General features: G+C 49.3%; 2 protein-coding genes across 6 annotated transcripts in view; one reads left to right on the top strand and one right to left on the bottom strand.

Annotated features, from left to right (window-relative positions):
• Positions 1 to 26571, bottom strand: part of LOC144144530 (uncharacterized) — a 321359-nt gene that overhangs the window by 219984 nt on the left and 74804 nt on the right. For 3 of the 5 annotated variants that reach the window (XM_077676021.1, XM_077676024.1, XM_077676022.1), the window contains one exon: positions 13815 to 13909. The exons of the other annotated variants lie outside the window; for them this stretch is intronic. The gene's annotated coding sequence lies outside the window, so the exon portion shown is untranslated. The remainder of the gene's footprint in view (positions 1 to 13814; positions 13910 to 26571) is intronic. 5 annotated transcript variants of the gene reach the window in all.
• Positions 446 to 11552, top strand: LOC144144531 (anoctamin-7-like). The gene is made up of 3 exons (XM_077676030.1): positions 446 to 579; positions 2820 to 2951; positions 4093 to 11552. Exons 1-3 carry the CDS (start codon positions 478 to 480, stop codon positions 4147 to 4149), a joined length of 291 nt encoding a protein of 96 aa, XP_077532156.1. The 5' UTR covers positions 446 to 477; the 3' UTR covers positions 4150 to 11552.

Below are 26571 nucleotides of genomic sequence, written 5' to 3' on the forward strand. Positions count from 1 at the left end.
TCACTCGGTGGGGCGGGTTCGCCTCAGTCCAGGTACCCTTGGGCCTTGGCTGCAGCCCTGGCACGGGTGACCAGAAAGATCTGGCCAGCGTTACGGGAGCTGGTCAGCAGGCCCTTCCACTGCTCTGGGAAGGTTTGGGATTGGGGGTAAGCGATGGGGTGTTTTGACAGGCCCACACCATGTGGTAAGGTAGTATTATGAGAGGGGCAGAAGGGACAAGTGAGGGTGTATTGGGTTGGGGAGATAGCATGGAGGATGGGTGCGTTGTAATAGGAGTTCGTTTGTAATCGAAGCCAGATAATTGCTTACTCCTTGGTTAGTTAAGGGTGAGGTTGAGGGAAAGTGAGGCGAAGGTTGCGATTTATTCGTGTAATTTAGACTTAGACAAATAGCAGAGGCAAAGCTGGCTTTCCCTGCACTTTGTTGGTGGTTCTGACACGCATATGCACATACATAGTCACGTGGAGCACGTTGTCAATGCGTTGCAGGTATCGTGACCTGAGAGACGAGAACGGCAATTGGACCTTCTTCCACTGGAAACTGCTCGCCGTACGACTGGCCTTCGTCATAATATTTGAGGTAGGCGGGACATTTGTTCGCTCATGTTCTTTTCCGGGTATGAATTCAAGCAACTCTTGAAGCTGTTACAATGTCATGTAGCCAAGCCACTGTTAAAAGTATTTGATACGGGCCGTCAACACGGTCTGGGTTAGATTGGTGAGCATATTGGGACCAAATCAAAGGATTACAAAAAGACCAGAAGACAGAACTTGACCAAAAGGAGGAAGTGGTGAATCTGTGCCCCACGGGTGTTGTATTGTGAGTGAGACGAAAATGGAGAATTGGACCTTACATATGTTTTAGCATGTAAGGCGCACAGATCGCGACGTGAGTATAAATCTAAATACACTCATACAACTTTCGGTCGGGCGGTCAAATTCAGGGAGACGTACTCCTTTCTCTGGTTCAGAGTTAGGTATAGTCCTTGAAATTGTTAGAAGTGAAGGAACAACAGCCGTTGTAGACCATGCCTTCTGGATGGTGGTCTTTGTTTTACAATTCGCGCTTCCGTGATGATGACTACCGGCTCGTCACGATGGCCTTACATTGTCTTTTTTATTTATTTAGGCGTTTGTTTTATCTCCCGGCCAGAGTGATTTGCTTGCTTCTCTTGCTTGACTAAACGACCCAACAGGCCGCAATCACAAATAATGTAGATTTAACGCACCGCGGTTGTTCAGTGAATGGTGCGTTGTGCATGAGCCCAAGGACGCGCCCTCGATCTTATCCGCGGAGGCCGTTTCTCTGATGAAAGGGACAAGCAAGAACGCCCCTGTGTCGAGATTTTGGCGCGCGTTAAAGATTGATAGGTGATCTGAATTAATCCTCAACCCTCCACTACGGTTCCCCTCGGAGCCCACAAGTGGGTTCGACGTGTAGAACAGCAGAAATTTCTAATTTATATTTAGTGAAACCACACCAGCCCATGTGGCCTATTGTTTTTTCTGCTGAACAATCCAGCACCACTCCGTCGGTTTTATCCTCCGCAGTCGTGACAGCATACAGCGTCTGCTTGCGAATTCGGCGGCGGCACTTACCATTTGATGGAATGAGCTGAGGCTGTTCAGGAATTGAAACAGACCTGTCCTGAATATACGTCTCTGCGTGGTGTTTCCACATCGATTAGCCTTGCTCTGAAATCTCTAGAGAAGATCCTCTAGGTATGCTTTTTAACCTACTTCGTAGCTGCTTTGTAGTGTTCGCGACATTTTGGCCGTTGGAAACAGGCGCACTGGAAGCAAACGAACAAACATGAGCAAGCGGCGTGCGATTAACCCCTCTTCGCTTCCTCGTCTAGTGCCTGCAAATGTTCTGCGCTAGCTTGAGTGCTTCTCAATTGCACGACAAAGCTTGCTAATTGTCAGTTTTGCCTTACTTCCCCTCTGCGCGCCGTACAGAATTTACATTCCGACCTACGGAAACGCTAAAAAATTTGGGATAAAAGTGCAAGCAGAAAAGGAACTGTCTACGGCTAGATTTCTGTGACCATATTGAAGGAAACGAAAATCTGAAGCCAGGATGATTATAGATGTCTAGCCTTTTGTGGGGACTCTCCCTGTGTCGTGGCCAAGAGCTCGAGGAGGGCTCACGGCCATTTCTAACTTCTTTGACCATTCCCACAATGAGCGGACATACTCGCACAGCAACGGGTGTTTTAGAGGCCAGGCGACTTGTGCCAGTCGTTAGTTCATAAAGAACTGGCGCGCGCGTCGTCAAGCTACCTTGCGTTGTTAACGAAGTCAGGCCAATGTGAAGTGTCCGACGCGTGACTCAATCCGGCACTGTTTGTTCGAGTCACGACTACTGAATTATCGATAGGTATGTACAGTCCTTGTAAAACGTTTTGAGACCACTTCAAGAGTTTCCAGGCCATAAAGAAGTTGAAGCTGAATCTAATGTCTTGAGTGCGACAGAAATATGTGGTGGCAGAAAGCTCGTAGAAGCATTTTTATTTATCGCCGGCATAAGATACAGAGGTGCTAGTCAAGCGTTTTCTCTTGCTTTAAATTCTGTGCCCTCAGAACGCTTGACGTGCTCTACGAAACTTCAATAGATAATATTAATAATATTAATATTAATAATAATAGAAAATACGTACCTGCCGGTGCACTGACTATTGACGATTTTTTTTAATAACAATTCCTCGTATATTCGTTCACTGCTACAAGCCCTACAGCTCGGGCAACTCAGTCATACTTGAGGTTTCCTGGTGTACCCTAACTGTGGTTAGTGACGCGCACGCGCGGCGGCGCGTGCAGCACGTGGTGTTCTGCGTGTGCCGCCTGATCGACCTGGTCGTGCCGGACATCCCGCACCAGCTGGAGCTGAAGATCAAGCGCGAGCGGTACCTGGCCAAGCAGGCGCTCGCAGACTCGGAGACCATCATGAAGGTACGGTGCGCTTTTAGTGTCGGCCACTCGAACCTCGGTACACTGCACCTGCACTGGAGTCGAACAGATAGTCTAACGAAAGTGCACCGGGACGTATACACGCGTAACAGCTGCGGAGCTCTGCCTCGTTAGTATCTGGCGACATACTTCACGCGTTTACACACGACGAGACATTTCGAAATTCACTCGAATCATCGGCTCGTTTTAAACTTTCAACTGCTGCCCGCTTCCTTCTCGGGAGAGGTGGCCGTAGAAAGGCGGAGCTTTCATCGCTGAAGAGGAAAGAGATAGAAACGTGGAGGCAATTTGCAATTTTCGGTAAGTCCAGTGGTTCTGAAATACACGCGTATGAATCCTACTACAGGCGATTTTAGGCTCGATGCACGTTTGTACCCGAGGCATTCCGAAACATTGCTGAGACGTGCTTCAGGCAGAGCCATGTGAAATGCCACCGGAGAGATATATGGCTCTGGTTTCAGGACCACCCAATCGTAAATCCTGACTACGTAACTGGTAACTACGCGGTTATTTAACATTTAAGGAATGCAGCCGTGTTTGCACTCCAGTAGTCGCCTACCTTGGACAGTCCGAAGCACGCAACTCCACGGACCCCGCGCTACGGTGAGAGCCAAAGTATCCAATGTTTTACTCGAAAAATGCCAAGTTCGTACCGACCTACAAGCCCAGATCCGACTAGTCGCATGGAAACAGCTTTGCTGGGTAATATTGGCCGCTACGTGCGGAAAAGCGGTCTCTATAAAGCAGTCTGATGAGAACCTAGCAAACCCCCCAAGAGGGCATCCATGACTGAAGGCACGAGAACGTCCCACCCAGCTTCTAATAATCCCCAACCCCTTCGGGCTACGAACCTCCTCATTCCATAAAGTCGATCGATCGATCAATCAATCAATTGATCAACCAACCAAGCAACCTTGAATCAATCAATCAATCAATCATTCAATCGTTCAATCGATCGATCGATCAGTCAGTCAGTCAGTCAGTCAGTCAGTCAGTCAACAAACAAACAAACAAAAAACAGACAAATAAATAAATAAATAAATAAATAAATAAATAAATAAATAAATAAATAAATAAATAAATCGATGAATCGATCAATTTAATAAACGGCTTTCATTCGCAGGTGGCGCAGAGGAGGGACGAAGAGGATGAAGAGGAGACGGATGCTCCAGCCGTGTAAAGGATCCCGCACAGCTCCTCTTTAGAAAGAGCCGAACACGGGTCTGCATAGGACCTGGCCGAGCAAAGCTTCAAAACACGTCCACGTAGCAGGCTTGCCCTGCACCCCCACCTGGACGCCGGCTGCGCTCCCCATGTCCGCCGGACGGCCGAGCTGCCGTCGGGCAGTGTGTCGCCGTCCGCACTGGGGCAAGATTTCAGCGCTACAGTCCGGCACAACGCTATCCTAAAGTGTGCTGCTGTTACCCGCACCCACTCATGCTGATAGTCCCTTTGTTGTCGTCGTCGTTGTTGTTCTCGTTGGACACTAATTGGGCGGGCGAGTCATTTTTGCTCACTTCCGACGTGGCATCCGAGTGGAATTTCCAGTTATAACATAGCGTAGAACTTGGAACAGTGACGAACGACCCTGGGGGCTTAAAGGTGTTGTGCCACCAAATTTTAAGTCTGTAAAAAGCCTGCTGTAGGCTTCCTCTGCATGCAACGACCCTCAACACGAAGTGCTGGGTACAGCAAGCGCTTAATATATATTTTAATTCGCTTCTAAAAATTACCTAAATGCTCTTCTGGAAATCGGGACCCATCGCTAGCGCCACTAACCATGACGTCAGTGAATTGCCAGCGCAGCAAAGTTTGTGACGTCATACAACGCTAGCGACTCGAGCGACGTGAACGTGAACTCCAGTTACCACAGTTTGTTTGGTCGCATGGTCGTATCGACACACTATACCCTATACCGATACGACGGCGACGACGACGCGACGCCGACGATGCCGACGAGTCGTTAAAACATCGGCCAACTGCCGAATTGCCAGACCGCGTTGTCACACCACGCCGACGGCGACACAAACACGTCGGCCGATGGAAAGTCGCCGTAGTGTGACTGACTCGCCGACCGAAGACGCCAACAAAACCGGTCGCCTGACTGGTCGCACGACGCGTCGTCAATCGACCGAGAAGCGAAAACTGCGCCCCGACAACATTCGTGCCGCAATGAACGCGACTCTATTTTGTTAGTTTCTGGAGGGTAATAAACTCAGTAAGTTCCATGAAGCCCATACAACTCAACACTAGCGCTAATGCGATCCGTATTTTGGCGTTCGACGCTTCGGCCGTGCTCTTCGGCGACGGCGCTACCCCGGAATGCGTGTGCGATCGGCTCGCCTGTAGAAAATATAAGGTCAGTTTCGTGCAGAAGAACAGTTACGTAGGGTAATTTGGGTAATAAGAGATCAGTATCGGCAAAGGTTTTTAACGTAAAACGTAAAACCAAAGTACGGCAAGCACTACCCTTCAGTGCAAAATCGCAGTCGCAGCCGGGCACACTTATTTTTGCGAGCGCTTTCGCAGAAGAGCAGAGTTGATGGCGATAAGCTGTCGCGGGGGCTTCGCGGAACCTTGCTGCGCAAGCGCTATTTAAAAAATGTGAGTTTACAAGCCAGGAATTCTGTAAACTAGCTAGTAAACACCGACGTACGACTCCAAGGATGGGCCTCCATCTAGTACACCGGCTATATCGCGGAGTGGAATCGTTTGTTCGCTGGCTCAGTGGTCTCGCGCGTTCCGCCCATCCGGTCAACGTTGCCGGTTCGATTCGCGGCGGGGGCAGCTTTTTTTTTTTTTTTTTAGCGTTTTTTTAGCATTTTTATGGTTTGCAAATCCATGGTTTTCATTTGTCTGCATCCGAGGATGCAGACAAAGAATCCGCGTCGGAGCTGTCGCGGCTTGACGTGACGAGTCGGCGTGTTTACTTCCGTGGTGAAGCACGTATGTGGGGGAGCAGACGCCGCAGCAAAGTCGCAACGTACCGCAGCGCCGCCGTGGCAGAGCCTCCTCGCAACAATGTGACGTCACTGCTTGAATCGGCGCCCAGAAACCGAAACCGAATCCTGTTCACATGAATCGTGCGATAATAAATTTTTCACTCAGAATATGTGCGTGTGAGAGCATGTATCATGCTTTCTAACGAATTATAAAACGTTTGCAACAAAGAATGCACAAGCAACAAATTTGGTGGCACAACACCTTTAACTTTGCGAGGCATAGGTCACCAGCCGTGCTAGTTTTTCATATAAAGATATAATAATAATACGCAGCCGCGCGTAAAGCAAAACGCTTTCAACAGGTTTGAACGTAAATTTGGGTTTTTTTAAGGACTGATATTGTACATTCACCCCGGATTAGGTGAGATCAAATTTCTCCTAAATCGAAGTTTTAATTTTCCTGGCTTGCTACAAAAGAGCTGTGTTCAACCGCAGTTACGACGCGTGTAAGACTCGTCAGCTCTCTCTTTGTATACTTGTCAAAGCGTACAGCTCGTCTACCCCAGGACGAACGGAGCCACTTGGAGAAGCCACGTCAAAAACCAAGTCATTCCAACTCTTCTGAATACGACCAATATTCGCCCCCGAAGGGCATTAGTCATTCCTCGCCATAAAATCTCATTCAAAGCGCTTAGTGACCGTGAGAGGTGACCACCCTGCTTTGTGATTCGTACACCCGGCCAGCAGCCATATACGGTGCATCCAATATACGTTGGAGGCATTGCCATGTGACTACACCACCACAACATACGCGAGTCGATGTTCTGCATGTGTCCATTCTTGCATCTTAAATACTCCCGCCGAAGACCGCGCGTGAATGTCCCTAAGCGTTTTCGTGCTCTGTTTCTGATCTGGCCAACGTGTGTCTCAATGCTGCCTCACAACACCATCCTCATTTTTCACATTGATGTTCGACGAGGAGCATTCTTGTCCCTAAGCTTCTGCATCCAGTACATGTAACCGATGGTGGCTATACGGTCTCGCTTCTTTGGCTTAACACGGGCCCCCTGCCGACTACAGTCTGCGTAAACGTTCTGCTACGGCCGGTCATGGCATCATGTTGCGGCTAGACTACCTGACTCGCGCTTCCTATTTTGAATTGTGTGCCCCCCATAATACTGACCCCTCAAGTTGTGTGCGCTTAAAGGGGCCATGCAGACAAAAAACACGTTTGTTTTATTCGAAAGATTTGGTGTTTCATAGTGCCCCCAGAGCTTGTCCGGCAGCAAACGATGCTTTATTCCCAGAGAAATTAATCAATTTATGTGAAAATTTTAATTATCCCGCCAAATTGTGTTTTGTGACGTCTGCGATGACGTAACAAATACAGGCCTTCAAACAAACGCTAGTGCGCTGTAAGGCTCTGCATGGACAGCGCAGCCTTGTTAACCGTCAGTCCTCCTAGATGGCGCCACCGTACTGCGCCGGCCCGCTGCCCGCCTTTGCTTTGTTTTTGACCGTGAAATATGGGGCAACTCGACAAACAGGGTCACGTAAAAGAATGTCGCTTACGCCAATCGGCCAGTGTCGTGTGAGACAACCCCGAAGTTCCGGGCTGCTGTGCAGCTATAACAAGCATAGTGTGGGCAGTACCAACAGCAGTACTCCCTGATACTTCTATGTTTACATGTACTTTCATACTTCCATTGTTTACCGCACCATTCTTACTGCTGTAAAATGAATCTGCATTACATTTAAGTGCAAATAGCTCGTTCTGCAAGCTCATAAGCCCTGCCGAACTTGCGTTTTCTTTTGCGGGCCTCAGCCAATCGCACGGCTGTGCATATTACGTCAGATGTTTGAGTGCGAGAAATGAGCTAGTGAGCCGCATGGCCATTGCCTTTTTTCCTGATTATGTAGCTTATTTGAGCGAAGTCTTTATTAAAAGTGGTGTCAGTTTGATTCTAAAGAGGCAATCTATCGAATGAACAAAACGTGTTTTGTCTGCATTGCCCCTTTAAAGCGCAGAAAAAGTTCTCCATTTCTCTCACGTCCTTGCCCTGTCCAGGGTGAACTCTGATTTCGCGCTGTTAGGCATTTCAAGCTATCGCAAGCACTTAGTGGCCTCTTGGAGCTACAAGGCAAGATTGGCGCCAACGTATGCTCATGTGGTACTTGCGGCAGCTTCGCAACAAATGCAGCTTAGAAAGCGAAGCCAGATTAAAGAATTATGGAGACACTTGTCTCCTTACGCATGTTATAGGCGACAGATTTACATGTGTACTTCGCCCCGTGAGTGCATCCATACGAATCGGTCATGAGATACTGCCGGCAACTGCAATAGTCAATGACAAATCCAGCTGAGTGAACGTGTTGTTAGGCCTATATTCAGCCTTCCCGGTAGGTTACCTCGAAGTTCAGCCGAGGGACGTATACGAAACGTCAAATTCATTCAACGTCGCGTACACCGGTTCTCCATGCTATAGCCCTCACTAATGTGTGGCCTAACACCGCAACGCCGCCGACCCGTATTCGCAGCCACATGGCGCGTTACAGCCAATGGGGATCTCAGGCAGGCGCATACCTCCTTCTCAGCCAATGAGTATACTTGAGGTTAGCGCTAGCCAATGTTCGCAGCCAATGGCACTGGTGTTCGTTGTTCGCAGACACATAATGCGGTGCAGCCAATGGAGATGTTAGGCCGGCAGATTATCCGCATTCGCAGCCAGTGGGGTGACAATTGTAGGTGGGTATGTTGACCTATTAGCCAAAAAGGTTTTGGTACCACCGTTGGAACACTAACATCGGACTTTCGCCGAACGATAAATGCATCTAGGGCTGTCGCTTTAAACGGTCCAAATGCATTCGCAGCAATTGAACTGGCATGGAACGGCGATTCAGCTCCAGGACCGAATGCTTTGCGCACCCAATAGCACCAGTGAGGCGCAGTTTTCGCAGATAAGGTATAAAAATATCATAGAGTTATCTTTTTGAGAAGTACCCATGCTTCGCTTCGGTAATATTTTTGATTGAAAGGCGTGATGAAGTGAGAGGCAAAAGGGAAAATAAAGTCTTTTATCTTCCACATGCGGGCACACAGACCCTACTGCGGCTTAGAGATTTCGAGACACTGCATTCCCATGCGCATTATATGTGTTGGAACTGCTTCTAGCCAGAAAGCGCTAAATCAAGAAATCCCTATACACATCACCCGTCTCACTCAGTCTACCCTGCGGGGCAGACCACTGCCTTACACCTCTTTATTCATACTCCCTACAACGATGCTCCCGTTGGCCTGTAACCAGACTGCAACCGCCGTCAGGCAACGGTTCTTGTATATGTCGTGTGAAAGGCTTTAAAGGGACACACAAACGATTTTTGTGCATCGCGTGTTCTTCAGCTGATATGAAAGCCAGTGTTTTGTATACTAGGATAACGGCAAGGGAATTCTGAATAAACAGGCGGAAATATTTTAATTCTGCACTAAAATTTCTGAAGTTGAAAGGTGGCGACACCTAGGGTCTAAACGTGACACTGCCTTACATGGCCAACAATTCCGTCGATTTCGACGCGTTATTAAGGAACCGCATGACTCAACAGGAAATGTGCTCATTATTGTGGTTTTAGCCGGGGACAAGTTTTTAAATACCTCTCTTAATCTCGCGTGCAGTTAAAAGTATGTCGCAGCCCAGTTCACTGTCACGGTTACCAGCATTCCTTTTTTGGCGGGACGCGTATGGCTGGTAGATCTAAAAATTCCCATTTCTAGGGCGCTATCAGCAAAATCGATTTCGGTTAAGGTGTTCTAAGTCATGCCCTTTTCATTTGGAGTACAGAAAATATACTCGCCAGAAATCGGTTGTCTGTCCCTTTAAAGACGTGGTCTTGTGAGCAGCACTGCGCAGTCCTCTCCTCTCTCTACGGGTTTGACACTATTGGAAGGGGCCAGCAACACGATGACCAACAGTTGGATAATCACCGCCTCCCGGCACTTACTTAATTCAAACCCGATCCTGAAAGTGCCGGGGGCACTATATGGGCTCCACATTCGCAGAGGGGAATGCGCTGCCGTTCACTCCCTGACAGCTGTTTCCAGCATTTCCCTAGACGTTGTTTGCCAATACGTGCCCCTTGAGATACTCAAGGTTGAAGCGCATGTGCGCAGAACGACGCGTCTATGTGCCCTTTTTTCCCTGTCCGGAAACCGGTTCCGCAACCGGTTCCGCACCTTCTAGACCGGTTTCGGAGAAGGGAAAAAAAAAAAAAAACGCGTGCGGAAACGCATCGTCCTCCGCGCATGCGTTTCTCCCTTCACTGTTCATGACGTCTCCGCCAGCGGGCCACCCCCACGAAGATGTGCGCGGCACCACCGTCGACGCGCACTCCTGTCTTTTGCTATTCGCGTGCGCCTGGTGCGGTGGTCTGGTTAACGCATTAGGGCGACGCGCCTTAGCTTTTCGTCGCCGTAGTATATAATATGCACGAGCGTGTCGAAGAAAAGTCGAATGACCTGTAGGGAATTGTCGACGATAGCGCTGCGGGGCGGTCCACCGGCAGAAGCGTTTTGTTGTTGGTGTTATGCTCTTTCCTGTGTCACCTATTTATATAATCCGCAACGTAAAGTTTCTTTCATTGTTGCACAATTTTCCAAAGGGCAGTTGTTAAAAGAGCTGCGGTTAGGCTGTAAATATTTTTTGTAATAAAGTGAATGCACTTCTTGCTATGTTAACTCGGGTTTTTGTCGAGTTTTTAGAGCGAGAGCTCTACTACGCTACGTCTTTCAAGGTCACTCATCGCATTGCAAGTGACCGCTGTAGTAGCCAACGTAGGGCCGCTCCAACCTGACGTCACAGGCTACATCATCCGCTGTGCCCTTATATTAGCATGCGAGCCGCTAGATTATCATCGCCTTAAACCTTCATCCCCAATTGATTCCAGCGTCGTCTCGCTCTGATACAACACGTGGCGACGGGATAAGGAACTTGCTACACCTAACGGCGGTGGCGGATCGCGTGAGCAACGACAGCTGGAAGGCGAAAGGCAAGGTATGGCGAAGATGTGGGAATTCGATGACTTCATAAAAGAAGCAAACGAAAATTTCACTTCGTACGGAAAACAGTTTGGGCACTGTTATGAAGCAGCCGGCGTATAAGACAAAACTTTAAAAATCAGCCTTCATTTCAGCCATTGAGAACGAAAGCGCACAAGAGTCTCAATGACCTTCTTCTACCGGCAAAGCCTGAAGAGAAGACGTTCGAGGCCTTGGTGAAAGCTCTGAGTGACCGCAACAAGCAGTCAAGTCACCCCGCTCAAATTCAACGGGTGGTACCAAGGACAAGGGGAGTCCGTCACTGCAATTGCAGTCACGCTGAAACACATACCAGCCAAGTGCGACTATATACGGTACGTTCCTCGACGATGCTCAACGGGACCGGTTCGTCGCTGGGTTACAGAATTCCACCATTCAGGTGGGTCTCCTGAAGAGGAAAGAATTGACGTTCGGATCGGCCTGCGTTTTTGCGAAGAGCGTTGAACTGGCTAAGCGGGATCTAGTCGAGAGGGTTCCGACCAACTTCGAGTACTGGTGCCGACGTCCACAATATAAAGAAGACAAGCAAAAAACCGGAATTTGTAAGCGAACCCAGGAATAAATCGAAGCACAGGTGCTATCGATGCGGGGAAGAGCATGACGCCAGCTGGTGCTGTTACCAGAAGTTCAAATGCGATATTTGTAAGTGCATGGGATATTTGGCGCGCATGTGCAGATGCATGCAACAGACGACGGGCACTGTTCGTAACGCATACGAAGCGAGCGAAGGCACGTTGCTGCTACTGCACGGCGTCTATCTCGCGGGCACATAAAAGCAACTGTATGTAGTGGAAGGGCGGATGGCAGGCAAGCTTGTAAAGATGCAAGTAAATACGGGCGCGGCCGTATCCCTCGTTCCGGAATGCGTGTACCAGCAGCTGAAGCAGCCGCCGCAGTTTGGAGAATGCGACGTGAAGCTGCAGCGAGAAGTTCCGTCGATCATCGTTGCACGAGGAGGCAAGCTAGGCCGCGACTGGATTTCCCACCTCGGAATGGGCTTGAGCAGCGTTCATGAGGTGCAGGCAAAACCGTCCGTCGACAGCATCCTGGGAAGGTATGCCAGCGTTTTTAAAGCGAAGTTTTTTATATATACACCCAAAGGGTTCCGTCGCGATGTTGCTGTCAACAGAAGACTCCCGCAAACAAATAAAAGAAGTTACTGGCACCGCCAGGAATCGAACCTGGAACGGATAGAGAAACGGGGCGAGAGCCCGTTGTATTACCGATTGAGCTGCGAGCCCACGCGGGGACGGGGAGACAGACGGTGCACTCACCGAGCACATCTGCTGGTTTACCCCCTGCGTTCTCGCTGAATGGTACGTGATAGCGCTTTGCGACCTCCCGTGGCGCTGTGCGCTACGCCCACAGCACGTGTAGCGGCCGTGTGCGCGCCTTGCGCCTGCGCTAGGAGTTAAAAATTAAAGGAAGCTCACACCAACGCATGGCACGTCACTTCTCCGTCTCTGCCGCCGATCTCGTCGCCTCCGTCGGCGGCGGAACAGACGGAGAAGTGAGATCGTCTAACACCGGGGTGGAGCTTCCTTTATTTTATAAGAGAAAAGAGTTGCCACTCATGTGCTTCACCAATACAACTCAACCAACCCCCGTTCATGAATCATGCTTTGATTTAACCTTAGCAAAGAACATCTCTCTGCAGTAATAAAAAGTGTGGTTAAGTGCATTTCACTTGTGTCTGGCTTCACTCTTTGTAGAGCCACATGTGTGAATTGAAGTGACTCCGCATGGGTAATCGTTGTGGGTGTCCTTTACAGCTTCGCTTTCCAACTACCTTCACGGGGTGGATTGGAACGCTTTTTTTTTTTTTCACATGGCCTAGGTTTGATAAAGGGCTACCAAGCAAAGCTGGTGATGATGATGATGATTTGATGATTTCTATTGGTTTCCCCTTTGTATCGGGGTGATGACATGTCATCTTACCAAAAAAGACTAATATACCTATGTTTTACACTTTTGGTTCAATACTAGCGCTGCTTAGGGCAGGCACAAAAAGCTTATTAGGCACAAAATACTTTTTTTTTTCTGTTACAAGTGGTAACTGTCCTAGGCAATATTCCCCTCTCTGCTTTTCGTCCACCAGCATTCTAATCTTCTTTTCGTCCCCTCGACAGCCTTGAAGTTAACTTCCTCTGTGATACCCTTAAATCCTAGGGCTTCTGACAGCCCAATATTCACTTCATGTAGATTTGGATGGATACCCTCACATTCTAGCACGATGTGTCGCATAGTTTCTGTTTCTTTTCCGCAGACCACGCATACCCCATCATTTTGTGAATACTTCCCCACAAAACTCTTAGTTCGCAGGCAACCTGCTCTAGCCTCAAAAAGCAAAGCACTGCCCTGGGAATTATCGTAGAAATTTTCCTTAAGGAATAAAGCTTGCTTAAGGAATAAAGCTTGCCAGTTTTTTTGTAAGGCACGGTCGTATGCCTTTCGTGAACCTGTCGTACAGAAGGTAGGAAACTTGCAAAGCGATGGCGCACTGGTGCCCGTAACGTGCAGCGACTGGACCACGTTGCCGGCATACCGGTCAAAAGCGAGACGGAGCAGTGCGACTGTGTGGAGACTCTAAGTTGAAGGTGAATCAATGCGTGAGGACAGACCATGCGCTGCCCGCGGTTGAAGATTTGTTCACGCTGGCTGGGGGCAAATTTTTAACCGTTCTGGACCCTTACGCCAGCAAATCAAGCTGCACCCTTTCTCGCGACTGTTGCTGACTATAAACTCTCGCATGTTCGAATGCCGCACGGAATCTCAAGTGCGCCAGCAGTTTTCCAAGCAATCACGGACGTTTACCTGGAAGGACTACCGGGAGTGGTCTGCTACCTGGACGACGTCCTTATCACGGTAGCATCCTATATGCCAAATGCCTGGCCCGGGTGGAAGCAGTCCTGCAGATTTTCATAGAACATAGCGTCAACGTCCGAAACGAACAAATGCAACTTCTTTAATTCTGTATCTTTGGCATACAATTTGCGAAAGTGGTGTGCACACGTGCGCTGAGGCCGGAGGTTTAAGACATAAGGAAGGCACTTACACTTAAAAACGTTATTGAGCGGAAAGCTTACTTCGCAATTCTAACTTTTTATTTCATGTTCATGCCAAACATGTCAGAAATAAAAAGTGGATCTGGTCCGCAAAGAAGCAAGAAGCCTTTGAGTAAAGGAAGAGCCTCCTTACTCAAGACAGCGTGCTAAAATTATATGATCCAAAAAAAGCCTCTGGGGTTAGTCTGCGTTGGCGCAGTGTTGTTTCATGTCGTGGACGGGGAGGAAAGGCCGATAGCTTACTCGTCACAAAGTGGCTAGCCACACATAGAAACTGAAGCTTTGGCTGTGGTTTTCGAAATCAAATGGCTTCACAAATGGCTTTATTTTCGGAAGAGAGTTCATTTATTCTGATCAGCTGCCCCCAGTGTCGTAGCCAGGAATGTTTTTAGGGTGTGGGGTGGGGTCATCGCTATTGCCCAGTCACCCTGAGTGCGTATATGTGAGAATGGTAGACGGGTATATTGACGTTGCAGCAACATGGGAATTTTCGAAGCGGCCGTGAACTTCTTACAGCGGCTGTCATCGTCAGTAGTCAATTCACCTGAGTGGGCGATGAGCGTATATATTGCCATAACGTTGTACCTAAACACTGGCCAAGCAGCGCCATATATTGTACGAAAGCTTCGGGTACCGGTTGATGACGATACCGGTTGATGAGGGGGACTAACGTCGGGCCGTCACATACCCAATCAGTGGCGGATCCAAGGGGGTTGGGGCCGGGTGGGGGTTGGATGACCTCTTTCTTCTCAACCCTCGACACTTACTTTTCGCCATGTGCAATATTTTATACCACGGCGGGGACGATCGCTGTCCGCGGCGAGTAAAGAACCACTCACTTCTAACTTTTAAAGCAAAGCTTTAGTGTTCTCATCTGTAACGCGAAAACGCCGCAGTGAAACAACAACTTCCGGTGGCTGGAATTGGACGTAATGGGGCCGGCGTCCATCCGATTGCTCCATTTCGACATGGCCGAAGCGGTTTGGAAAACTTATACAGTAACCAAAGAATCTGTCACGAGAAAGCTTCGCGTTCAACCATCGTCGTCGTTAGACAGAGGGGTGCATGATTTTTGTTAGGTGTGATAGTAGGAGCGTGCTAATCGCTTTCTCCCCACAGCCAATTTTTCCCCTTCAAAGTGTATCAGCGCAGCAGCGAGGAGGGAGGCTTTTTTAAACTGGTCACATGGTTGTCTGCAATATATTGATAAAAAAGCAAAAAAAAAAAACAAATCATGACATTTTGGTTGGCATCGTACCCTCCTCCGCGACCCCCCCCCCCCCCTGAAAAAAAAAGGGCACGTGAATCCACCCATGTACCCATTGGGGAGGTCAGGCCGCGGCATTCTCCCATTCGAAACCAAAGGTACGTCAGGCCGGTCTATATTTCCGTTCGAAACCAATGTTAACAGCAAGCAGGTTTCTGGTATACATGCAGCAAGCGGGATTTTCGACAAGTGGTTCACGTCACGGGGATCTGTGGACGTCGCTTTTTTTTCGCCAACTGAGCAAAGTAATGCGTGATTAATGATAGGATACTATGCCTACTTTCGTGACAACGCACATTCAAATACCACGCACGAGCGCTCCATGCTCCACATTCACATACCATGCACGAGCGCTCCTGTACAGCGATCTTTTCCCATGTAATCCCTCCGTCACCAGGTATTTTTATATATTTATTATGTTGTTTGTCCATTTCCCCCTCTCTCCTGTTGGCTGTGTACCCATATAAAATCAGGCAAACCGCAGTAAAAATAAATTAATTGTTAGTAGCGCGTCCCGTCGTATTGCTGCGTCCTCGTACACCCCAGCCCTCTTTTTCGTTACTTCCCTTAACTCTGCATTTAACCAGGACCGGACAGATTGAGGGCCGGCGCTTGTACGAGTCTCCTGGAAGATCACTGCCACGCCAGTCGTTTGCAGAGATTGCAGACGCGCCTCCACCCGACCAAGTTTCAACGAGGGGAGCAGCTGCCTCCGGTACTACTATTGCAACTGCCCACCGGTGTCGATTTCAGTCGTCTCAAAGGCGAACTGCCCCTTTCCACTCAGACTCAGACAATCAGACGCGTGCTCGGACAGCGCAAACGGACCCTCGCAGAGCGCACCGAAACAGCGGGCAGGAGCAGAGGGACCATTACCTCGGTGGCCGCAGGACATCGCGCCGAGCAGACGCAACGATTCATTCGGCGCGCGTCCAACGATCGAATCGCTCTCATTAGGTTCGCGCATAACCCCTGGCATTCGCAGCGCGGAGCGCGCACACACACCGGCCGGAGGAGTCGCTTGCGAAAAGGGGGAGGCCTCCGAGTCACGCTCCCGCCGGCGCGCAAGGTTGTAGAAGCGGCGGTCGTGCAGTCGGTCCGTTGTTCCGATTCGTTCCGCTCGGATCGAACTACCGGTCGAATTAAACCCGCGCGCCTCCTCTTTGTGCTCTCGGGGTGGCCGATTGCGGCGGCCGGACGCGGACAATCGCTCGCCACGCAGCTGGGCCGCCATCAATGGCGTGGCCGCAGTTCATTCATGCCGCTTCCTCCGCGGCCCGGATCAAAGAAACAAAGCTCCCGAGGGACGATGCCTTCTTCCTCGGACACTGTAGCAGCAGCCACTCGGCATCGCCGACCCCTGTCCTGCAAGGCGTCACAGACGGGCCCGGCTGCCGAGCGCAGTGATATCGTTGAAACCCTTCCTCCGAACTTCTTTCTCGCTCGGATTCCTCAGGACAATCCCTCCTTGTTTGCTCATCTCGATAGTAGACTTTCTACTGTACACTGTCCCCGTCTTGACGGCTTCCCACTCTGCCACACTCGACCGACATCAAGCTTCAGCTGTTCACATATCTGCAGACGGAACAGTTACACAACAGGTTGCTCCATCTATTCATTGCAAGGACCGGCCTAAGCACCAACACGCCATGCAGGGCAGTCACCGTGCGTTTTTGGTCAATTTCGAGGCATGGAACCATAGGAAGAGCGAAGAAAGGCAGAAAACCAGTAACAACCAATCAAGGGTTATAAAACTGAATTCCACCAATAATAAACGAGTTCAGCGATAACATAGTACGGAAGACCTTTTTATCTGGCGTGTTTGGAATGGCGCACCGGTCGCCGCGGCGGCGGGAGATGGTAGCCTCGGAGCAGTACATTCGTTGTCCGTGATGTTGTGTAGTGGCTTGTGACGTGCCCTCTGTTTTTTGTGTGTCGGGGCTATACACGTCGACCGCATCGGCAGTTTCCATGCGACAGTATAGGGAGTATGCCCGCAGACCTTAGTGGTCGATTTGCTCGAAGGTCTTGTACGATTCCGTGCTCAGAGCGTATACCATACACAGGCGGCAAGTGCGAGCGACGAGCATTGAGAACTTGATGCGAAAGAGCTTCGCATGAGTCAAAGAGCATGACACACCGGTAGTTATCGTCGAAGACTTTAATGTTGAGATTGTGAACCCTGACAAGAAAGGCTGGTTCTCATCAAAGACAACTGAAACAGCGTTCGCGTTCTTCAACGATCCTAATTAACCAACCACGCAGTGCAGCTACATAGGTCGTGTTTGGATTTGGTATTTTCGAACAATGTAGCCAAAGTGGTCGCACGGCCCATCACAGTGTGCCACTCAGCCACCACAGCGCTATTGACAGTACCAATACTCCCACCATCAGTTGTAGGGTTGTTCAATACCTTGACTGAAAACCACTTCCGCTGGTCTGGGATGGCGGCTTATTTTTTTTTTTTTTTTGTCGCTGGGTGCGATGTTTTCTAAGTTGACCCTCGTATGCTTACCTTACAAAACACTTGCATTACCCGTAGTCCTCGTGCAACGGCTCCATAGCACGTGCACACAGAACTCGCGAGCCGTTTGCAACCATTCCCCTGCCAAAATATACAAAAATACGCGTACACTTGGGAACATTTCGGGCTATTCGTCAACATTACGAGGTCGAGGCTCTAACCACTAACGGCTTAGGCCACTGCCCTATGGGGCATCTAATGAGCGAAACGAAAGTATCCTCGAGGCACTCAACTCTGCCTACGTGCTTTGAAGGCGAAAGCCTTGGGGCACTTTTTAACAATCGTGTTTGCGTCCCTTTCTTCGGACTTGTTTATTCGTCGTACGGGGTGAAACTTCAGCAAGCAGACTGGCACATGGCACAGCTTCCCTAGAATCAGCTTCACATGGTCCACATCAGTTTCACATGGTCCACTCACGTGCCATCACATTCAGGTGTCACGCGGCACGCACTATTCTACAAATTTCTCGCTTCCAATTCATATAGTTCATAAAAGATTGCCTGCAGTTTTTAGATATTAAGCTTACGTTTTTATCGGACCATGTTTGCTGGTTTTACATGCCAAGGGTACGCAAATGTTTGTTGCCTTATGAGTCTGCACACTCAAAGACTGTCAAAAGAGCGGTTGCCATGGCCTGTCTTCAAGGAGCGCTTATGAAGTCCTGCCACCACAAGGTTCATGAAAGTTTCGTCGCCCAGTTGTCTAGGTTGATGACGGCTGGCTTCCCTTTGACGGTCTTGATAGCGGTGGCCGAGTCGTTGCTGCAGAGGGTCAAGTGCAGCGGAACCCGTGAGGGTGACACCCCTAAGCGCAAAAACCCAGTGGTATTACCATACGTCCACAGAGTGGCGCACAATATGAAGAATGTAGCCAACAGGCCCGGTGTTTTCTTCCACTCGCAAGTTGGCTAGCTTATGCCCCAAGATCCTCAAAGGATCAAACAAGGCCACAGCATGCCTAAAGAAGCATGCTACACAGTTTGTACAATGCGCTACTGGGGTTGTATACTCTATACCGCTCACATGCGGGAAGGTATACATGGGCCAGACTGGCCGTTGTGTCAGTGACCATTTGGGAGAACACCAGCTATCAATGAAAAACAAAACAGAGCCTCATCTAGAGCACTGCACGGGCCTGATTTTAAGCCCGGGCCCGGCCCAGGCCCGCGCATTCATAAGTGAGCCTGGCCCGCACCCGGTCCGGGCCCGTCGTCTCAAGCCCAGGCCCGGCCCGGCCCGGTCATTTATTTTTGAGCCTAGGGAGGGCCCCCGTGTGTGTAATTTGTTTATTATATTTGCTTCAGTGTCTTCGTAGCAGGCAATCAGACGGAGCATCTATTCTGTACAAGCACGCCATGAACTGAAACGCCGAAAAAAAGGGTTTAAAAGTGCACGTAGTTTAGCTCACACCGTCTGCAGTTCACGCCACATCGGCGTGAAAGTTCGTATTCTTACATGAGAGACACCATCACCTTTGATTACCAGACTCTTGGCAACTTCACGTGGTTGTCTCGGCCACAAGTTGGTATTGCTGAAATTTTTTGCTCCGCATTTGAATCTACGAGTATGTACGTGCGTTTAAATATTTTACCTGAAGTGGTCGCTAAGCGGTGGTGTTTCTTTAGCACGCGAGTTTGATTCCCGGCCAGCCGCATTTCCATTGGTGCGACATATTAAAGACTCATGTACGTAGACGTAGGTACACAGCTTCAAGTTGTCTGAATTAATTCCTTCCCCGCTAGGGCATTCCTTGTATTCGTGTCAGATATATTATACACGCAAATATAAAATCTTGATGCACTACATAAAACGTCATTAAATTTACAGCATAGTGACTATCAGACCTAGCAAAACACGTTTTCAAAACATTTCGTACAGCATAAAGAAGCGCGTAAAAATAAACTCAGAATATGCATTCTAATGCTCTTTTCTACACTTCGCGTCGGAACTATTAGGGGCCGTGCCTATGAATTCAAGCCCGAGCCCGGCCCGGGCCTGCGGCATTGAGCCCGGGCCCGGCCCGGGCACACCGATAATCGACTTCTGGCGGCCCGGCCCGGCCCGCGGGCCGGGTCGGGCTCGGGCTTTTGGGCCGGCCCGGGCCCGTGCAGTGCTCTAGCCTCATCTTCCACACCATTGTTTTCCTGTGAAGACAAGCCATGTCAGCCGCTGTTGAGCGAAACGAAAGTGCTGAGCAAAGCCGTGAACGAGTTGGCCGTGAGTTGATTGAAGCCTCTTTTATCCGTAAAAACCATAGAAATTGTGTGAGCGAATTAAGCTTCTGTTATGTTGTACGGAAGTGAGTTTGAATTTTTGAACAGAATGTTGCATTGATAAAGAAAAAATGGAAAGGGGAGAAAAACTGGCTGCTTTGTGCTAATGTGCAATTGATGGTATATATATTCATGTTCGTTTTTTCTTTTTTTTTTTCAATAAAGCTAGTTGTGAGTGTGCGCCCGTCCTGTCCCTTTCTTATTGTCTTGTCTCTCACGCGCAGTTTTTCTGCCCTTAAAAATAGTTTCATGCATTTTGTGAAGCGGGCACATTTCCCCGCGCAGCTTCCGATTCCAGGCCAACCCCAAAAGTGTGTATCTTCCACGAAGAAAGAAACAACAACGAGTACAACTTATGCGCTTGCAACGTGCCGGGATAGCACGGTTGGGAGAGAGAGAGAGAGAGAGAGAGAGAGAGAGAGAGAGAGAGAGAGAGAGAGAGAGAGAGAGAGAGAGAGAGAGAGAGAGAGAGAGAGAGAGAGAGAGGAGAGAGAGAGAGAGAGAGGGGAGGGGGGGGGGGGGAGGGAGGGAGGGAGGGAGGGAGGGAGGGGAGGGAGGGAGGGAGGGAGGGAGGGAGGGAGGGATAGGGGGCAACTACAACAACAACGGCGCTTTTTTGCAGAACGCGGCACTTATACGACTCTCGCCTTCAAATGCTGTGGCCACAACTTTGCAGCACATATACGCAAGGCTGTCCTAGAACAGCGGTGAACCTATTCTCCCGTCTAGCAAAACGAAGCGAAAGCTCCGGTCAAGGGATGGTGGCTAAGGAGCGCAAAGCGATGCACGTGTCCATGGGCGTTCCGGGACCATGCAGTCTCGGTCGGCCGCCACTGTCATTTCGCATTTCACCGTGGCCCTGGACTCAGCGGCGGCGTATCAGGCAATGTTCCGGCGCGGAACCGTGAGGAGTGATTTCCTGCGTCGGCGCTGCTGCTGCTACCCTGTGCTGCCCCCCTTATCAAGGAGGCTCGCTCCGACCTTCGCGCGCGCGTTCGAGTCGTCCACGCGATGTAGGGTGCCCGAAGACGGACGCATGGGAGAAACGTGTAATCAGAACTGAGGACATGCCAGGTGCCTACACAGTTTCTTTTGTTCTTGCCTGGGAGGGAGACGAAACTGAGATGAGGCCTGGGCTCCAGCGTTTAGCGTGCAATGCGGAATTCATGGTGGAAGTGATGTGCCGTTTTTGGCGAACCACGTCACCCTTGACTACAAAAAATTATAAGAACGACCGGATGACCATCGTTTGCTACCTTAAAAACCAATTTAACGTGTATTTCCAATTAAAGGAACGTAGCTTCTGTTGGTTATGTACTGACATCTTGTTTCAATCACGCCTGGGGTGTCCGCGGCACTGCGTAAAGTGAACATGTATGACCCATGCCAATTGTTTCAAGGGTTTGGAACAATCTCGCCTATATATACTTCTTTTCGAGGAATTGTTCCAACGTTTGACCCGCCGCTTGATTCGAGTGACAGACCACGGCCGCTCGATGAAGTGAGGTCTTTCACCGATTGGCCGTGGAGTGGACAGACATGCAGACAGACCCCAATTGCCGCGTTTAGGTACCCCCCTCTCCCCTTAAGAAAACAGAATTTGGCTGACGATTGCGATACTCCCTATAACGCAAAATTTGTACGCAGGGCGAATTGCAGTCTGGGTGACGGCTCATACGTGCTGCTTCTCATGAAGTGATCGCCGCATCAGCAAATGCACTAAGGCGCGCGATATACTCTGGCGTTGTCTCGTACGCGTCGCAACGGGAAACCATGCCTCGTGTTTTAAATGCCGAGCATTTCTTTAACTCGCACTGTCACCCGTCGTCCCTCGGCGTTGTCCGCAGCCAGCCCCCTACACTATAAAAAAATATAATAGTTATCGGCGCCAGGTTTCGATCCCACGACCCTGTGGGCGGACCGCGAGGTACATGGTGCTCTTCCCACTTCGCCACAAAACCGACACAGAATGAAAGGCTACGAACGCGCCTTATATCCTTGACTCATTCAAACTCAGTTGCATCGATCTCGTCTTCACCAGTTGCTGCAACGCACGACCGCTGCTTAAAGACCCCTTAACAGGCCCATGCAGAGCATTTCTTTAACTCGCACTGTCACCCGTCGTCCCTCGGCGTTGTCCGCAGCCAGCCAGCGGGCGCATACCCACTTAGGGGGATTGACGAAGAAGAGTTATGGTACAATCAATTATGCGAGGCAAAATAATGGAGCAGAGGAAAGAATTCGGTCTAGGTTAATGAGTGAGAGAGAACAAACACGAAAAAAAGAAAACAGAAGAAAACAACACGCGCCTCCCCGACTGCCCCCATCCCCCCTGAGAGATAAAAGAAGAAGAAGAAGAAAGAAACAATATAAAGATCCAACCGATTGGGGGGGGGGGGGGTGCAAGTAATGACAATAAATAATAACAAGTTGACGTTACGTACTTGACGTGTCTCGTCTCTCTCTCAACCCCAACTACCCAAGCCCCAACTACCCAACCCCCACTACCAACCCCTACTACCAACAACCACACCCTGCGCGACGTGAGCGACCCCGAATGCTCTGCATTTACTCGTGTCCCTCGCGCGGGGGCATGGGGAGTTCTTTTTTTCGCCATGCTTTCATCCCCCGCTTACTGCTCGCTCTGTCTCCGGTGGCCTCTTCATTCTCTTGGTTATCCCGTAGCGTGTCACCGTCGGAGAGAATGTTTCGTGCCGTCTCGGCATACCGCCCTCCCCCCGCACACTTTCACCATACTTTCCTCCTCCGCTTCCCTGCTCGTTCTGTCTCCGTTTATCTTCGGGGACCCCTTCGTTCCCTCGGTTACAACGAGGGACGGCGGCGCCGTGAAACCACAGGAGCCGGCGCTCAAGTGCTGAGCACTAAAAAGACAAAAAAAAAAAAGCTTTGTGACGTACAGAAAGCTGGAGCCCGGGTCGGAAAGAGAAACAGCAGATCAAAGGGGAATGGGGTGTTCTGAAGAAGGGCAATGAACCGTAGAAAGTGCTGGACTCGCCTTGTATGCGTCGCAGCGTGAGTCCAGAGTTTCATTTCACATCGCTGTGGGTGATCCCCCACCAGGTCCTAGTCTGTGGTGCAGAGGACCTAGAAATATACGCCATGAAGGAAGAGTCTAGAGCTGTTTGAAATACCCCTTTGTCGTAACCGCCGTCGGGAGGAGGCGGCTCTGGGTGAAGCTGTGGTGGCAGCCCGACGAGAGAAGCATTAGAAAGTTCAACAGAAAGTTCAACAGCAGATCAACAGGAGGCCTAACTGGGCTTTGTCTTTCACATATTCTTAGAAAGTTCTAAGCATCCCCAGTAATGTTTTTAATTCGGTCTTGCTCAGGGTTACACGTCCTAAACTGATGAACCCAAGCAACGCATCAGTACTTCAGAACTGAATGAATATAAATATTCCGAGACCTAGGAAATTGTCCGACTGCCATCAGTGGGAAGGCACACACATGGCAACATTGTTCACTTAAAAGTGAAACCCTGAGCACGTTGCGGTCAAAACATTTGTCCGTTATCGGGCAACGGTGTGATAATTATAACTGCACTTCCCACTAATTTTACGCAAGATCACAATGAATTCTCGAAGTCCACAGCCTGACAACCCCTTCGTGCTGCAAGGAGTTGCAAACGGCTCCGCGGAAGATCTTCAAAGGCTGCTCACAAAATCGTATCGTTGCGCCGTGAACAGTTCATGGACACCGCTGTTATTAGGCTTGCTTTGGTGTTTTCTTTCAGCCCCATCACTTCCGCCTTCCTATCATTGCGCCTACTTCCGCAGTGAAGTATCCTTTACGGGCTTTTGGCACGGACCCCACTGGGGTAATGTTGTCACTGCCGGCGACAACTTTCGGTCTATAGGTTGAGGAAACAAGCATTTCAGGTGCACGCCTATTCATAAAAGACGCGGCAATCGCCCCTACCCTTTTCGTTATAAAAAATAATAAATAAAGCTATATGTGGCACGTACAAAAGATAACTTTAGATCACTGTAAAGCAGCGAATGTAAACGCATAAATTCACAGTGGGCAGCAGAAATCATACGAAGGACGCAAAATTTAATTCAGCTCACTGCAGGTTGTTAATTTCTTTCATCGATGTTCGTCGTAAACACCGACGTCCTGTGAACGTGACCACAGACGCCACTGCGGCCCGAAAAGCTGGCGAAAATAAACTGATTGGACTTGCGCAAAACAAACGGGGACGAGAAAGGAACGACAAGGACGAGTGCGCTCGTCCTTGTCGTTCCTTCCTCGTCCCCGTTTGTTTTGCGCAAGTCCAATCATGAATCGTTTCCAACTAGGCCGGCTTGCTGTGAAAATAAACTGCACAGTTATTGATATACGATGCGGGCTCAATTTATTTCAAACAATTATAATGAACTAAATCTCATAGCGCGTGAGATATATATGTGAATTAGCCTGTTTACAAACGGAATGTATTGAACATAGATTTAAAGGAATTTCTTCTGAAATTTTTGCGCATCTGCAGGCTGCTGGGTGCGGGTCGTACGACGCTCACCTCCCTTCCAACCAGATTCGGCTTTTTAACACAAAAGGGTTTAATTCCCGGATACACAAAAATTTCAATGACGTTATATCCGTCACTGAACTGACGCCAGTTCAACGAAGAAAGCGGCTTGGCGGCTTGCATAGAGTTTCATACTAATATATACAAGAGGGAAATCTGGCGCCACTGTCTAGGGGAGCAGCGCTTCAGCGAGCGTGCCGTCATGTACCGGGCAGGCACGTTCCACTTGTCCTTAGCATGGCTCACGAACAGGCTGAAAAGTTGACTTTGGCTGCAAAAATGAACCAATATTACTGCATAAATTAATCAAATTTGTTCTGTTGTTATAAAATTAAAGCTCCCAAAAGATTCATTTGTCAGGGATTATTTAGAAGCTTCATGGAAGATGAACAAAAAAACAATGTTACCCCTTTTGGCTTCAAGACGGGAAAGAAGCCATGTGGATAACCAAGCCAAGGAGGCGAGGTACCTCGCTAGCTGCCATCGCGCCGCCCACGGCGGCCCGCGAATGCAGCGCCAGATTTCCCTCTAGTATATATTACTATGAAACTCTGGCGGCTTGTAAAGGGTGCACACCTGCACACAGGGTCTTCATGCGGGAAAGCAACCTTTAACACTTAAGGGTACGTTATACTCAGGGTTGTTTGTTTTCGTGTTCTATATTTAAACACGAAAGTGTTTTATGCCACTATACACCATGATTTGACTGACGTCATATCTGTCACGGAAATGACGCCAGTACACCTTTGCCGAAGCGACCCGCCAGCAGGGCGCCGCTCGCCAAGCACACACACAAGACAGCCTCCGACCCGCAAATCATGCTCAGCTGCGGATTTCGCTGCAAATTTCCCTTTTGTGTTTTGCCGATTCCTATGACGGAGAAATCAACCCAATTTTTTATAAGTGGCCCAGCACCCCCCTCTCCTTTCCGCCTTTTTCCCGCCCATGCTTTTTACACACTGTATAAATGTAAATGTAAAAACAAGAATAAGATACGGCAACATAAATAAGATATTGCTTGGGCACTGGCTTTTTAAAAAAAAATTTTATCGGCGGGGTATAACACCCCCGAAAATATTTCTGGCTATACGCCACTGTTGCAGAAAACGACGATGTCATGGCGAACTTTGCCGCGGACAGCTTAATCAATCGTGTGAAAATGCCTTCGTAGTTACAGCGGTGTTTTGAAGCTTCTTCAACTGAGATTTAAAAAAAAAAGCAGTAAGACACTTTACGTTAATAAAAATAACTTTCTGCATAGCTTCCGGTCAGTATTTTGATGACAGAACAGCCGCGCTTTTTTCGCCGAGTACGCGGTCCCACCGAAGCGAAAGTATGAGCGGCCTCCAACAGAGGCCTCGAAGTCTTGCTTTTTGCCCGAAAATCTTTGCGCAGGCAACCCGGAGCCAAATCCTGTATGAGACACGGGGAAAACTACCGGCGAGGGTGATTTCACGCGGGCGGAAGTGACGGGTCGTGCGGACTTGCCCAGGTCTTATGCCTGTGCTACACGGCAACTTTCAATTGACAATTGGACTCTCGCCCACAACTGCGCTCTGTGTGTTTGCCATAAGGCACTCGATAGACAATTGGTTCAACGGCCTTCGGAAGGCCTTTGAAACAGCCGTGTAGCCCAGGCATTAGATATTTGCGGGCGTAACGATTTTTACGCGTAACGGGTGCAGTCACGGAAATGACGCCAGTACTACGGAGCAAGCAGCCTGTAAAGGGTGCAACCCTGCACACAGGGTCTTCTTGCGGGGAAGCAACCTTTAGTACTAAAAAGTACGTTACGCTTAGGGTCGTTCTTTTTCGGTTTTTATATTTTAACACAAAAGTGTTTTATGCCGCGATACCCCAAGATTTCACTAACGTCATATCCGTCACGGAAATTACGCC

Source organism: Haemaphysalis longicornis, unplaced genomic scaffold, assembly GCF_048455015.1.
Source record: "Haemaphysalis longicornis isolate Haplotype H1 unplaced genomic scaffold, Haemaphysalis longicornis Haplotype H1 scaffold_7, whole genome shotgun sequence".
In the NCBI taxonomy this organism is placed as follows: Eukaryota; Metazoa; Arthropoda; class Arachnida; order Ixodida; family Ixodidae; genus Haemaphysalis; species Haemaphysalis longicornis.

Coding starts and splice junctions, on each gene's coding strand:
- LOC144144531 (XM_077676030.1), top strand. CDS start 478: ATGCGTTGCAGGTATCGTGACCTGAGAGACGAGAACGGCAATTGGACC. Junction 580..2,819: donor CCTTCGTCATAATATTTGAG/GTAGGCGGGACA, acceptor CGGCGCGTGCAG/CACGTGGTGTTCTGCGTGTG. Junction 2,952..4,092: donor ACTCGGAGACCATCATGAAG/GTACGGTGCGCT, acceptor TTTCATTCGCAG/GTGGCGCAGAGGAGGGACGA.